Source organism: Mercenaria mercenaria, chromosome 4 (genome assembly GCF_021730395.1).
Source record: "Mercenaria mercenaria strain notata chromosome 4, MADL_Memer_1, whole genome shotgun sequence".
In the NCBI taxonomy this organism is placed as follows: domain Eukaryota; kingdom Metazoa; phylum Mollusca; class Bivalvia; order Venerida; family Veneridae; genus Mercenaria; species Mercenaria mercenaria.
Genome location: NC_069364.1, coordinates 5,822,523 through 5,838,491, shown reverse-complemented (window position 1 = coordinate 5,838,491; position 15,969 = coordinate 5,822,523). Strand labels below are relative to the sequence as shown.

The 15,969-nt window shown below is 37.8% G+C and overlaps 1 protein-coding gene across 7 annotated transcripts in view; it reads left to right on the top strand.

Moving 5' to 3' along the window:
• LOC123550897 (uncharacterized) overlaps window positions 1-13,865 on the top strand; it is a 49,175-nt gene extending 35,310 nt beyond the window's left edge. For 6 of the 7 annotated variants that reach the window (XM_053540258.1, XM_045339372.2, XM_053540259.1 and 3 more), the window contains exons 9-14: window positions 1,924-2,163; window positions 4,018-4,137; window positions 7,667-7,740; window positions 9,255-10,161; window positions 12,731-12,799; window positions 13,026-13,861. In XM_053540258.1, the coding sequence (XP_053396233.1) occupies window positions 1,924-2,163; window positions 4,018-4,137; window positions 7,667-7,740; window positions 9,255-10,161; window positions 12,731-12,783 (1,394 nt within the window). In that variant the 3' untranslated portion in view covers window positions 12,784-12,799; window positions 13,026-13,861. Of the gene's footprint in view, window positions 1-1,923; window positions 2,164-4,017; window positions 4,138-7,666; window positions 7,741-9,254; window positions 10,162-12,730; window positions 12,800-13,025 lie in introns of all 7 variants that reach the window. The other variant, XM_053540262.1, reaches the window with a different exon arrangement.
• Window positions 13,866-15,969: the final 2,104 nt, after the last annotated feature.

Sequence of the window (15,969 nt, the reverse complement as noted above, 5' to 3'; positions counted from 1 at the left end):
AGACAGTAAAACTTGTCGTAATTTATTGAAATGCCAATTCAGCTCATTTTCCTATGTATTGTACTTCTAGAGTAATTTCAACATACAGTACAACCCCTCCAGAGTGGCCCTTTCTTAAGCAAAAACCTCTCTATAACAACATTATCAAAATTTCCCTAAGATGAAATACACAATTAAATTAACCTCTCCCAACAACCTCTACATAACAGTCAATATTTGTATCTCCCAAAGGGTGTTGCTCTACAGAGGTTGCACTGTAGTTAAGTATAAGTTTTGCGATCAATTTACAGAGTATTAATGCCACTGACCTCAATACATTATATTTATGTCTCCCCCAGGAGACATATTGTTTTTGCCCTGTCCGTCCGTACGTCACACTTCATTTCCGAGCAATAACTGGAGAACCATTTGACCTAGAACCTTCAAACTTCATAGGGTTGTAGGGCTGCTGGAGTAGACGACCCCTATTGTTTTTGGGGTCACTATGTTAAAGGTCAAGGTCACAGGGGCCTGAACATTGATAACCAGTTCCGATCAATAACTTGAGAACCACTTGACCCAGAATGTTGAAACTTCATAGGATGATTGAACAGGCAGAGTAGATGACCCCTGTTGATTTTGGGGTCAGTCTATTAAAGGTCAAGGTCACGGTGGCCTGTTCATGTAAAATCATTTTTTTGGAAATAACTTGAGAACCACTTGACCTACAATGCTGAAACTTGATAAGATGATTGGACATGCAGAGTAGATGACCCCTATTTATTTTGAGGTCACTTGATCAAAGGTCAAGGTCACAGGAGCCTGAACAGTGACTTGAGAACCACTAGGCCAAGAGTGTTGAAATTTAGGGGGATGACTGGACATGCCAAGTAGATGATCCCTATTGCAGCCAACCATCAGTGTCTCTTTGACTTTCGCTCCTGACCACTATTGACTTCTTGCCTATAGGACTTTGCATTGGGGGAGACATGCGCTTTTTTATAAAAGCATTTTCTAGTTTCACCTACTTTCCAGTCTTTTAAAGCTGATATCGTGTACACAATTTTGTTTGCCTTTTTATGCCCCTGAAGGGAGGCATATAGTTTTTGAACCGTCTGTCCATCTGTCAGTCTGTCGGTCTGTCAGTCTGTCGGTCTGTCAGTCTGTCAGTCTGTCCGCAATTTTCGTGTCCGGTCCATATCTTTGTCATCGATGGATGGATTTTCAAATAACTTGGCATGAATGTGTACCACAGTAAGATGACTTGTCCCGCACAAGACCCAGGTCCGTAGCTCAAAGGTCAAGGTCACACTTAGACATTAAAGGATAGTGCATTGATGGGCGTGTCCGGTCCATATCTTTGTCATCGATGGATGGATTTTCAAATAACTTGGCATGAATGTGTACCACAGTAAGACGACATGTCGCGCGCAAGACCCAGGTCCGTAGCTCAAAGGTCAAGGTCACACTTAGACATTAAAGGATAGTGCATTGATGGGCGTGTCCGGTCCATATCTTTGTCATCGATGGATGGATTTTCAAATAACTTGGCATGAATGTGTACCACAGTAAGACGACGTGTCACGCGCAAGACCCAGGTCCGTAGCTCAAAGGTCAAGGTCACACTTAGACGTTAAGGGTCATTTTTCATGATAGTGCATTGATGGGCCTGTCCGGTCCATATCTTTGTCATTCATGCATGGATTTTAAAATAATTACACATGAATGTGTGACACAATAAGACGACGTGTCGCACGCAAGACCCAGCTCCGTAGCTCAAAGGTCCTAAACTCTAACATCGGCCATAACTACTCATTCAAAGTGCCATCGGGGGCATATGTCATCCTATGGAGACAGCTCTTGTTGAAACATACTTGTGCCAGATTCTGTTTTGTAACTAAGTAGTGCAGTGTCAGAAGAATAAAACATTTCTTTCATTTTCAGTTAGAAACAATAAGCAGATGAGATGTGAAATGATGCCAAGCCAGGCAGGAACTTTGCGGAATAGAGCTGAAATCTATTACAAGCAAGAGTTGTTAGAGAAGGCGTTAGAAGATGGGAAACATGTGCTGAAAATTGTCAGGAATTTGTATGTGCCACCACATATAGAGATAACACTGGCCCTTGAAAGACTTGCACACTACCACCTTAAAATTGGAAAGAAGAAACAGAAGGAGTTGGATGGTAGGATTTTGGATTTTGAAAACCTTCTCCTCTCTGGCCCATTTGAAAAACGATTTACCAACAACCAACAGTTTTGTAACATAAGTTTCTCGTGTTTCTTGATATTGTTTGTATTCCGGCTGTGGCACACTAATTGTCCAATAATTACGTGAACCTAGGTTCACGATCGAAAAACTAAGATTGACGATCGATAAACTAGGTTTACTAACCTATGTTTTCAAGTGAAAACATAGGATAACGCCGTAAACCATAGTTCATGCTTGTAAACCCAAGTTCATGGTCATAAACATAGGTTCATGTTTGTAAACTATGGTTTACGAGCATGAACTGGGGTTCACAAGCGTAAACATGGGATAACGACCATAAAATATAGGATAAAGGCCAAAATTTGTAGATCAATCAGGAAACCTAGTTTATCAAACATAAACCATGGTTTACGGTCGATATATTAGGATTATAAAATCAATTATGAATTTTGGGCGTGAACATGTGTTTACGGCCGTGAACCTATGTTTACAGATGTGAACCTATGTTTACCACTGTGAACCATAGTTTACGGACATGAACTTATGTTTACAAATGTGAACCTATGTTTACAACCGTGAATACGACCGGTAAATATATGTTTTTGCTCAGTCAGAAAAACCTAGTTTATTGAACGTTAACATGGGTTCAAGAGCTTAAACTAAGGTTTACACCCATTTTCCTATGTTTTCGCTTGTAAATATAGGTTAGTATTCGATAATCCTAGTTTTTTGACCAAGAACATAATTATTGGATAATTGGCTAGTTTACAGACCTGAACCTATGTTTACAAACCTGAACCATAGTTAACAAACATGAACCTAGGTTTGCATTCGATAAACTAGGTTTTTGAACAAATCTATGATTTTTGGTCGTTATCTTATGTTCATGAGCGTGAACCTATGTTCGCAGTCGTAAACCCAAGTTCACTATGGTTTTTGCGTGTGAAACCAGGTTTACGCCTGTAAATATAGGTTCACGCTCTTGAACTTAGGATAACGAATGAAATTTATAGTTCAATCGAGAAACCTAGTTGATCAAACGTACACCTGAGTTCACAAGCATAAACAATGGTTTACGCCCGTTATCTTATGTTTTCGCTCAAAAATGTAGGTTACTCAAAAATCCTAGTTTATCGATTGTTAATCCTAGTTTTCCAACTGTGAACAATTGGTGTGCCATATCAGGCTGCCACCATTTCCACCCCCCCCCCCTCAACCTCCTAAAAATATCTCTTTCTTGGGATTTAGTCTTAGTTTTCAGTGTCAACATCATCCCTATCCCTACCCCTAGAGAAATAACTTCCATGACTGTTACAGTCTGCCATTATATGTGAGACAAATACCCAATAAACTAAACATTGTTAATCAGCTTACCAGAGTGTTGAGCCAAAAAGATATTTGTAAGCAAACATAACAAATGCATTAAATGAGCCACGCCATTAGAAAACCAACATAGTGTGTTTGCGACCAGCATAGATCCAGACCAGACTGCACGGTCAGGATCCATGCTGTTCGCTAACAGTTTCTCTAATTGTTGTAGGCTTTGAAAGCGATGGATCCTGACCAGACTGCGCGGATGCCCAGGCTGGTCTGGATCCATGCTGGTCGCAAAGCTACTCTGTTGGTTTTCTCATGGTGCAGCTCAAATGTTTATGGTGTATGCAGAATTGCACGCCTTTGTCAAGCAGAGGGGTGGGGGAGGATATTTGGCAGTGGGGGATTTGCCTGTGGAGAATTGTAATGCTCATAACTTGTAGTATAGCAGTGGTGTGACAGTTCCTCAGTTCCTTACAGTGTGTGTATAAAGCGTTATGTTAATGTTTTTCAGTGGATGGTCAAGATCATCTAGAAAAAGCCATGCAGTACTATGATGAGGTATTAATGCAGATTACAAATGGAGGGTTACCAATTGAAAACAATGATGCTAGGACATACAGACATGTCAGAGGTATTGGCTGAGTTTCTAAAGTAAACCCATTTTCTAACATAGTATTGGATTTAGAGTTATTCTCAACTATATATATATATGTATCCTCGAGATCCAGTTAACTTTCAGAGACAGAAAATATAGCTTCTCTGGTCCCAGTCAGTTAAAGAGACATAAAAACAGAGATTTGAGTATATAAATGCAAATGTTGAACCAGTACGAATGTGTAGTACAATTCAGGCTCGTATATAAAGCAGCATCGAAACTAATCTTATTGGGTTTACTTAGTGGACTTGCTGTGGCATGTGCGTGTTCGTTTGTATTGCTAGGCGCTTTGCTGTAATTGGTCTGGTATATTGTGGTGGTGATTTAGTTCGTATAAATTCTCTCTACTATATATATATATATATAAAAGTGTGATATTAAAGAAAAAATCTCAACGAAATGCCTTTCAAACACACTGGATCCCGGAAGGATACAAGAACATAAAGATAGAATTATAGAGTATGAGGAAATATATGTTCAAACAGTGTCAAAAGTTTAATTATAAACACAGCTTTCGGCTTTCTAAAAAATATATATATATAACCTATGTGCTCACTGATTTCATCAATCTGCACATCTCTCTGTCTGTCTAGCCATCACAAAACTGTCCAGATAGCTTCTCCTATAGTTTTCTTTGGATTTGGCATGCACTTACAGACAGTATCACGAGTGAAAAGTAAACCTTAGCATGCCAAGTTATGGAGTTACTGCCCTTTGAAATTTTACAGAATGCTGTATATTGCAAAATACTGACCAATATATAAACCTGGCCAGATAATTTCTGTAACAGTTTTCAAGCAATCTGATTAAAATTATCCCCTCAATAATGCTACGCATGAGCTTCGTGTACGAGAAGATCAGGATTTTATTCAGATTGAGTTTTCTTGAGCATTTGTTACACAGTTTTGACATTATTCTTGCTTCAATCTTGTTTTCTATTTAGTTTCATCTTTAGTTGCATGTTTACTTTAGATACAAAATTAATCACAGTACTGTTGTTTACAATTTAAAAAAAAATAACAAGAACTAACTCTAATGAAAATGTACCATCTAATCTTAATTAGCTTCCCCATCAAATGATATTGTAAGGGGGTTCTTGTTGCTCTTATTACAAAGCCTTGTGTGCCCAACTAACCACCATTTCATCTACTATTTACAAAAAAAAAAGCAACTTCTGTTATGTTATAAGAAAATTTCAGCATTTGTATGTTATAGTCAGGTAAAGTTGAAAAAAAAACATTTTTAAGGCTCAATAACATGTTGCATGATTACCGGTATGTCCCCTTTTGTAGCTTTTTAGCTCACCTGAGCACAAAGTGCTCAAAGGTGAGCTTTTGTGATCGCCCTGTGTCCGTCGTCGTCCGTCCGTCCGTCATCGTCAACAATTTGACTGTTAACACTAGAGGTCACAATTTTGGCCCAATCTTAATAAAACTTGGTCAGAAAGTTACTCACAATAAAATCTTGGACGAGTTCGATATTGGGTCATCTGGGGTCAAAAACTAGGTCACCAGGTCAAATCAAAGGAAAAGCTTGTTAACACTCTAGAGGTCACAATTTTGGCCCAATCTTAATGAAACTTGGTCAGAATGTTACCCTCAATAAAATCTTGGACGAGTTCGATATTGGGTCATCTGGGGTCAGAATCTAGGTCACCAGGTCAGATCAAAGGAAAAGCTTGTTAACACTCTACAGGTCACAATTTGGGCCCAGTCTTCATGAAACTTGGTAAGAATGTTACCCTCAATAAAATCTTGGACGAGTTTGATATTGGGTCATCCGGGGTCAAAAACTACCTCATTGTCTATACCTGTGTATTATGCGCACCCACGATTCGGGGGTGGTCCCGGGGGTCAAAAAACTGCGCATTATACATGGGTATCTACGGTAGTTCACCAGGTCAAATTGATGGAAAAGCTTGTTAATGCTGTAGAGGCCACATTTATGACTGTATCTTCATGAAACTTGGTCAGAATGTTAATCTTGATGATCTTAAGGTCCAGTTTAAATCTGGGTCATGTAGGGTCAAAAACTAGGTCACCAGGTCAAATCAAAGGAAAAGCTAGTTAACACTCTACAGGCCACATTTATGACCGTATCTTCATGAAGCTTCGTCAGAATGTTAATCTTGATGATCTTAAGATCCAGTTTGAATCTGGGTCATGTAGGGTCAAAAACTAGGTCACCAGATCAAATCAAAGGAAAAACTAGTTAACACTCCAGAGGCCACATTTATGACCGTATTTTAATGAAATTTGGTCAGAATGTTAATCTTGATGATCTTAAGATCAAGTTTGAATCTGGGTCATGTAGGGTCAAAAACTAGGTCACCAGATCAAATCAAAGGAAAAACTAGTTAACACTCCAGAGGCCACATTTATGACCGTATTTTAATGAAATTTGGTCAGAATGTTAATCTTGATGATCTGTAGGTAAAATTTAAATCTGGGTCTGGTGGGGTGAAAAACCAGGTCACTAGGTCAAACCAAAGGGAAAGCTTGTTAACACTCCAGAGGCCACATTTATGACTGTATCTTTATCAAACTTAGTCAGAATGTTAATCCTGATGATCTTTAGGTCAAGTTCAAGGCTGGGTCATGTGGGGTCAAAAACTAGGTCACCATGTCAAATCAAAGGAAAAGCTAGTTAACACTTTAGAGGCCACATTTATGACCATATCTTAATGGAACTTGGTCAGAACGTTAATCTTGATGATTTTTAGGTCAGATTTAAATCTTGATGATCTTAAGGTCAAGTTCGAATCTGGGTCATGTGGGGTCAAAAACTAGGTCACCAGGCCAAAACAAAGGAAAAGCTAGTTAACACTTTAGAGGCCACATTTATGACCATATCTTAATGAAACTTGGTCAGAATGTTAATCTTTATGATCTTTAGGTCAGTAGGTCAGGTGAGCGATACAGGGCCTTCATGGACCTCTTGTTTGGTGTTCTTTATGCAAACATTGGCTCACTTCTTGTGTCAAGGATATATTTTGGGAGCACACATCAGTTTACTGATGGCTCTTTTTTTTTTTTTGTCTTAGTGGATAGTTGGATTACTACAAGCAGTATTCCTTTTTCTGTTTCGAAAAATCATCACCTCTATAAAAGCTTCCTAATTAATCTTGGAGGGGCACCACCATCAAAGGCTGGAAAAGTCGCGATATCGCCATATGACCAAAATTGTATTGGTGTAATAAAGAAAAAAATAAAAGAAAAAAGCCTGGCACCCGTTATTTGTAATAATTGAGCCACACCATGAGAAAACCAACATAGTGCATTTGCGACCAGCATGGATCCAGGACAGCCTGCACATCTGCACAGTCTGGTCAGGATCCATGCTGTTCGCTTTCAAAGCCTATTGCAATTAGAGAAACGGTTAGCGAACAGTATGGATCCTTACCAGACTGCGCGGATGCAAAGGCTGGTTTGGATCCAGGCTGGTTGCAAATGCACAGTGTTGGTTTTCTTATGGCACGGCTCATATCATATACTTATAATTTCAGATAACCATATAAAAGTGATGAAGTTACTGAGGTATGAACATCGTTTGATAGAAGATAGGGTCAAAGACTATCAGGTTTGTTAGCTTGTTACATTAAAAATATACTGTAGGGATTAGGTTGCATTTTTGGACATTATGTAGTATTTTTACTGTCAGTAAATAATTATGTCTCCTACCACACAGTGGTGTGGGAGACATATTGATTTACTCCTGTATCTGTCTGTCTGTCTATATGTCTGTCTGTCACAAAGCTTGTCCACACTCTTAAGTCAAACTTTTTTCATCCAACCTTCGCTAAACTTGAACAAAATGTGTTTGACCATAAGTCCTCGGCCAAGTTCGCTAACAAGCCAAATCGGCCCAGGCACTTTTGAATTATGTCCCTTGATTTACTGATTGCTCATCATCTAAACCATCCAGACTTCCCAGACATAACTGATCGGTACCAATCATACAAACCATCCAGACCTCCCAGAAATTTCTGATCAGAACCATTCACCCAAACCACTTTGAATCACTAAATGATTAGACAGTTGTGGGAGACATGCACTTTTCTCAAAAGCAGCCCTAGTTTATATTTAATCTGTTTAAATTTATAAGAGTCTTAAAAGCTGAAAATGTTTTATTTTTAACTCGACTTTTTGAAGAAAATATAGAGCTATTGCACTTGCCCCAGCATCAGCATCGGTGTTTTTGATAAAGTCAAATATCTCTGTTACTATCAGAGCTATTGACTTGAAACTTAAAATATTAACTATCACAGTATACACCAGGAGAAACAATCCCCCTAACTCTGATTTGAATTTTGACAGATTTATGCCCCTTTTTAATCTAAGAATATTTTGGTAAAAGTTTTTGATAAAGTCAAATGTCTCTGTTACTATTAAAGCTTTTGACTTGAAACTAAAAATAGTTATTTACTATCAAAGTCTAAACCAGGAGAAACAATCCCCATAACTCTGTTTTGAATTTTGAAAGAGTTTTGCCCCTTTTTAACTTAGAATTTTTTGGTTAAAGTTTTTATATAACGTCCAATATCTCTGTAACTATCAAAGCTATTGACTTGAAAGTTAAAATAGTTATTTACTATCAAAGGCTACTCCACAGGTAACACTCTCCATAACTCTGATAAGAACTTTGACAGATTTATGCCCCCTTTACTGGCAAAGCTCAAATTATGAGTCAAGCACTGAGAAAAGTCAAGCATGCTGTTTTTCGGACAGCTCTTGTTTACAAGAACAATGCCCTTGAATATTTCACTGAATAACAGGGTTGAGGGTTAAAGTGTTCAAAATGATATAGGGCATATTTCCTGCTATAATTGTCTACTTAATGAATAAATTAATAATTCCTGTCTACACTGTTTTTATATGGTTTGAAAATTCTGGAATAAAATATACAGGTACATAACATATTCCATAAATGTTTACATCTGAATTCTGTAATAATGTCTAATTTTGTACAACTCAGTCACTTTCTGAAGTATGTCGTAAAATATTATGTATATTCATACTTGTCTAAGTAAGGAAAACTAAGTTCAGATACTTAAGTAAGAATGAAAGATATAAAACAGGAAATTTTACTTGCAGGCTTTTGAAGAAGGTAAATACAACAAGAGCATTCAACATAACCTTCAGCATGACCTTGACTTTGTTCCTGCGGAGTTTCTCAAAAAAGCTATTGAAGAGGGTGCAGTGTTTGTCCCTCACAAAATGGATGATTCTGACAGTGAATCTAGCGAGACAAGTTCCAGTGAAGCAAGTCATTCAAGCAGCAGCAGTAAAAGTAGTTCTCGAGGTGCTGAAAGCCCTAACAGAATGATGGATGTTGATCAAGTCATAGCACTAAAGAGACAGGATAGTGGTCTCGAAGAAACCGAAATGAGTGATGAAGAATTAAGACATACTGAGAACTCTGAAGTTGTTGGAAAAGATAGTGAAAAATTTGAAAAGAATGATATGGAAATCGATATGGAAGGAGGAAAAATACCTGATCGTGGCAATCTAATTGCTAGTGGCTCAGAAGAGGACAGTGTGTTTGATAAAAGAACAGATACTGAGAGTAAGAGAAAGACATTCAGGAAAAAGTCCAGTTCATCCCTCACAAGACAAGCTAGTATTGATTTACCAGATGTGGTTGAAGTAGACGAAAGTCAAGGTGATGTGCAAGTTGTTGAGCTTCGTGAACCATCCACTTCTAGCTTTACAGATTCAGCAAGGGGGTCATGGTCAAGTTCAGTATCTACATCGAGCTTTGATTCTCATAGAAGGTCCTCTACAAATGATTCCAGGGAGTCATGGAGGGGATCTAGACTTTCAGCCAGTTTTGGATCTCAGAAATGCCATGAAACATGGTCGAGCACAGCATCTGATGATAGTACATTTTCTGGAGCTCAGAAAAGGCGTGAAAATTTCTCAAATACAGGGTCCCAGGATAGTGTAACCTCACAGATGGGAAGGTTGCTTTGTCTTGAAGACTTGGAAGAAAATGTTGATGGTAACTTTTCATTATTTGTTCTAAACAAGATTTTCCTTTATCTTCAGAAAAGTTGTCTTTCACTTTAACCTTTAGCTGGCGGCAAGTGATTCTGCCTTTGCGACCAATGTAGATCATGATCTGCACTGTTTGCCATTCAGTCAGTATCTTTTTGGTTAGCACCCCTTTCAAAAGCTAATGGTACTATCCATATTGAAAGATGGACAAGTTCATTATAGAAATTTAGCAGGGTAAGGGTAAATACCTGACACAGTTTGTCTTATTATTGCCTCTGAACATTTCACCGACAAAAATGAACTGTTGTAGCCATAGTTGTTAAGTTGTTAAAGGTACTTAAAAAAAAAGATCCCTTCCTTTTTCCCTATGCAGTCTGTCTGTTCATTTTTCTGTTCATCCACTTTAAGCTTTTTAGCACTTCCCACCTTCTAATCACTTTACAGGATGATTTGATATAAAGGCTAGTAGTTCAAATCATCGAATTAGGTTTCTCAAAATCTATAGAGCCAAATGCTGTCAAACTTCACACGTTTCTTCAGTATCATGAGATGACCTCACGGGACAAGTAACATAACTCTAGCTTATATTTGTCAGAATTTAGCTCCTTTTTAACTCAGAAATTTTGGTTGAATTTTGCATGTATGCAGGTTTCTCAAAAAATATTGGGCCATATGAGTTCTAACTTCACGCAAGTCTTCGGCATTATAAGGTGACCTCACAGAGCAAGGTACATAACACTAATATTATATTGTCAAAAATTATGCCCTTTATAACTTAGAAAAGTTGATTAAAGTTTGAAATGCAAGACATTTCCCCAAAAACTATTTGGCCAAATACTTTCATATTTACACAAGTCTTTGATAGCATGTGTTGACCTTTCAGGGGAAGTTACATAACTTTACTTTACCTTATTTTGTTAAAATTATGTCTCTTTTTGACTAAGAAATTTTGTGAAAGTTTTGTATGTAAGCATATTTCTCAAAACATATTTGACAGATTTTTTAGCTCACCTGTCACATAGTGACAAGGTGAGCTTTTGTGATGGCCCTTCATCCGTCGTAGTCTGTCCACAATTTCTTGTGAACACGATAGAGACCACATTTTGCAGTCAATTTTAATGAAACTTGCACACAACTTGTATTAGCATAATATCTCAGTTCCTTTCGAAAACTGGCCAGATCTCATTATGGGTTCCAAAGTTGTGGCCCCTTAAAGGGTCAAAATTTGCTATTTTTGGCTTGTGAACACGATAGAGACCAGATTTTGCAATTAATTTTAACTAAACTTAAACATAACTTGTATTGGCATAATATCTCGGTTCCTTTTGAAAACTGGTCAGATCCCGTCATGGGTTCCAGAGTTATGGCCCCTTAAAGGTCCAATACTAAGGAAAGTGAGCATTTTAATTTCTTTTAAAAAGCACAAAAACTATTTCATTTTATTGGAAAATGAAAGTTGGTACATAGAAATTCGAAATAAATCGCAGTATATGTATAATTATTTTTCTATGAAGTATGAAGAAAGTTAAAAAGACCTTGGGGGTCATTCTGTCGATTCATTGAAATTTCAACATAATACACATATATTTCTTTGAGTTCCAAAGACCTTCTGTAAATTTTGACCTGCCAATCTTCATTATTTAGTGTCTTGCAGAAGTCTATGCACTGGCTATGAAAAAAATTGCCAACTCACTTTGCCTTAGTAATGGACCTTTAAAGGGCCAGAATTTGCTATTTCTGGCTTGTGAACAAGATAGAGACCACATTTTGCAATTGATGATGAAAACTGGCCAGATACAATCATGAGTTCCAGAGTTATGGCCCCTTAAAGGGCCAAAAATTGCTATTTTGTAGTTTACAGCCATATAGAGACTTCATTTATGGTTTGATTTGATACAAACTTTCACAGAATGTTTATCTTGATGATCTCTAGGCCAAGATCAAAACTGGGTCATGTGGGGTCAAAAACTAGGTCGCCAGGTCAAATCAAAGGAAAAGCTCGTTAACACTCTAGGGGCCATGTTTATGACCCTATCTTTTTGAAAATTGGTTAAAGTGTTGATCTTGATGATTCCTATGCAAAGTTCAAAAATGGGTCATATGGGATCAAAAACTAGGTCACTCAGTCAAATGAAAGGAAAAGCTTGTTAACACTCTCTTGAGGCCACATTTATGACCCAATCTTCATGAAACTTAGTCAGATTGTTCATCGTGTTGATTTCTAGGCCAGATTCGAAACTGGGTCATGTGGGGTCAAAAACTAGGTCACCTGCTTAAATTAAAGGAAATGCTTGTCAACACTCTAGAGACCATATCTTTGACCCTATCTTCATGAAACTTAGTAAGAATGTTTATCTTGATGATTCCTTTGCCAAGTCTGAAACAGGGTCATGTTGGGTCAAAAACTAGGTCACCTCTCAAATCAAAAGAACATCGTGTTAACACTGTAGAGGCCACATTTATGACCCTGTCTTATGAAACTTGGTCAGAATGTTTTTTTTAGATGATTCCAAGGCCAAGTTTAACAGGTGAGCGATATAGGGTCATCATAACCTGCTTGTTTATTTTCTTAGATGATGCAGTTGATAAACCAACCGCTAAGCGGAAGAAAACTGACCACCAATGAGAAAATAGCTAGGAAGGTAAAAATATTTCACAAAACTAATTCATTGCAATTTGTCAGAGCTTGATATCTTATAACCCCTGTGTTAACAGATTTCACATTATTAGAATATCCTAAGGCATTGGCAAGATAAAAACTGTTTTAGCTACATTCAGTAGATAAAATGCTCACAAATGTTAGTTTACTTATGATTTAAAAGGAGGCCACAGAACACCTAATAATAGGTAACAGCTATGTTCTTTCAGAAAGACAGATACCTTCACAGATATCTCATGGCGTATCACTATCAAAAAGGATGAACCTTTCAAGTCACATGCATTCTTGGTAATATCAGCAACAACACTGCTACCAACATTTCTGGTAATATCAACAGCTTCACTGCCACAAACATATCTGGTAATATCTGAAACTAAACTGGTACAACATTTCTGGTAATATCTGAAACTAAACTGGTACCAGCATTTCTGGTAATATCAGCAATTTCCACTGCTACCAACATTTCCAGTAATATCAGCAACATCACTGCTACCAATCTTTTGGGAAATGTCAGCAACATCACTGCTACCACAGTCGGTAATATGTGCAACGCCAATGCTACAACACTCTGTTATATATGCAACTTCACTTCTACTAACTTCTCCAGTAAGACCAGCAACTCCACTGCTACCAGCATTTCTGGAAATATCAGCAACTCAACTGCTGCCAGTATTTTTGGTAATATCAGCAACTCAGCTGCTCCCAGCATTTCTAGAAATATCAGCAACTCAACTCCTACCAGCATTTCTGGAAATATCAGCAACTCAGCTGCTACCAGCATTTCTGGAAATATCAGCAACTCAACTGCTACCAGCATTTCTGGAAATATCAGCAACTCAGCTGCTCCCAGCATTTCTAGAAATATCAGCAACTCAACTGCTACCAGCATTTCTGGAAATATCAGCAACTCAGCTGCTACCAGCATTTCTGGAAATATCAGCAACTCAGCTGCTAGATTCTATCAGTATTTTTGGTAATATCAGCATCTGAACAGCTACCAACATTTTCAGTAAAATCAGCTATTCGACAGCTACCAATGTTTCAGGTAATATTGGCAATTCCACAGCTACCAACATTATGGGAAATGTCAGCATCTCCACTGCTACCTACATTTCCAGTGATATCAGCAATTCCACTGATACCACAATCAGTAATATCAGCAACTCCACTTCTACCAGCATTTCTAGTAATATTGACAATTCCACTGCTAACAACATTATGGGAAATGTTAGCAACTCTACTGCTGCCTACATTTCCAGTGATATCAGCAACTCCACTTCTACCAGCATTTCTAGTAATATTGACAACTCCACAGCTACCAGCAATTTAGTTGATATTGTCAACTCCACTGCTTCCAGCAATTTAGTTAATATCGAAAACTCCACTGCTACCAGCATTGCTGGTAATATTTACAACTCCACTGCTGTCAGCGTTGCTGGTAATATAGACATTTCCACTGCTACCAGCATTGCTGGTAATATCGGCAACTCCACTGTTAGCAACATTTAGGGTAATATAGGCAACTCCACTGCTACCAGCATTGCTGGTAATATTTACATCTCCACTGCTATCAGCGTTGCTGGTAATATAGACATCTCCACTGCTACCAGCATTGCTGGTAATAGCGGCAACTCCACTGCTGGCAACATGAAGGGTAAAGCAACTTGTCTGCTAGCAACATTTAGGGTTATATCAGCAACTTTATTGTTACCAGCTTACCTGGTAATATATGGTATACATATACTTTACTGTTACCATATCAGCAACTCCAATGCTGCCAGCACACCTGGTGATGTTAGCATCAACATGTATATTAATGTCTCCTTATAAATATATTCAAACTAAAGGCCCCTAACAAAACACAGTGTTTAATATTTTTTTCAGAATACATCACTTTTACCGAATATAATGTGAATGATTTGCTTGAGTACATTTTTAGCTCACCTTTTGTGATCGCTCGATGTCCGTCGTCTGTCAACATTTAGCTTGTGTATGCAATAGAGGCTGTATTTTTCAACTGATCTTCATGAAATTTTGTCAGAATGATTACCTTGTTGAAATCTAGGCCAAGTTTGAAAATGGGTCATCTGGGATCAAAAACTAGGTCACTAGGTCAAATAAAAAAACACCTTGTGTATGCGATAGAGGCTGTATTTTTCAATTGATCTTCATGAAATTTGGTCAGAATGATTGCCGCGATGAAATCTAGGTCGAGTTTGAATATAGGTCATCTGGGTTCAAAAACTAGGTCACTAGGTCAAGTCAAAGAAAAACCTTGTGTATGCGATAGAGGTTGTATTTTTCAATTGATCTTCATAAATTTTTGTCAGAATGATTGCCTTGATGAAATCTAGTTCGAGTTTGAATATAGGTCATCTGGGGTCAAAACTACGTCACTAGGTCAAATCAAAGAAAAACCTTGTGTATGCGATAGAGGCTGTATTTTTCAATTGATCTTCATAAATTTTTGTCAGAATGAGTTTGAATATGGGTCATCTGGGTCAAAAAGTAGGTCACTAAGTCAAATCAAAGAAAAACCTTATGTATGCGATAAAAGCTGTATTTTCAATTGATCTTCATGAAATTTGGTCAGAATGATTGCCTTGATAAAATCTAGGTCAGTTTTGAATATGGGTCATCTGGGGTCAAAAACTAGGCCACTAGGTCAAAACAAAGAAAAACCTTGTGTATGCGATAGAGGCTGTAGTTTTGAATTGATCTTCATGAAATTTGGTCAGAATAATTGCCGTGATGAAATCTAGGTCGGGTTCTAATATGGGTCATCTGAGGTCAAAAACTAGGTCACTAGGTCAAATCAAAGAAAAACCTTGTGTATGCGATAGAGGCTGTATTTTCTAATTGATCCTTATGAAATTTGGTCAGAATGATTGCCTTGATAAAATCTAGGTCAAGTTTGAATATGGGTCATCTGGGGTCAAAAACTAGGTTACTAGGTCATATCAAAGACAATACTTGTTTAAACTCAAAAGACCACATTTTTGGTCCAATCTTAATGAAAATTGGCCAGAACATTTGTTTCCATGAAATCACTAGGTCAAACATGTTTACACTGTTATGGTGTGTTTCTCGGGTGAGCGACCTAGGGCCATCTTGGCCCTCTTGTTTTTATGCCCCCGAAGGGAGGCATATTAG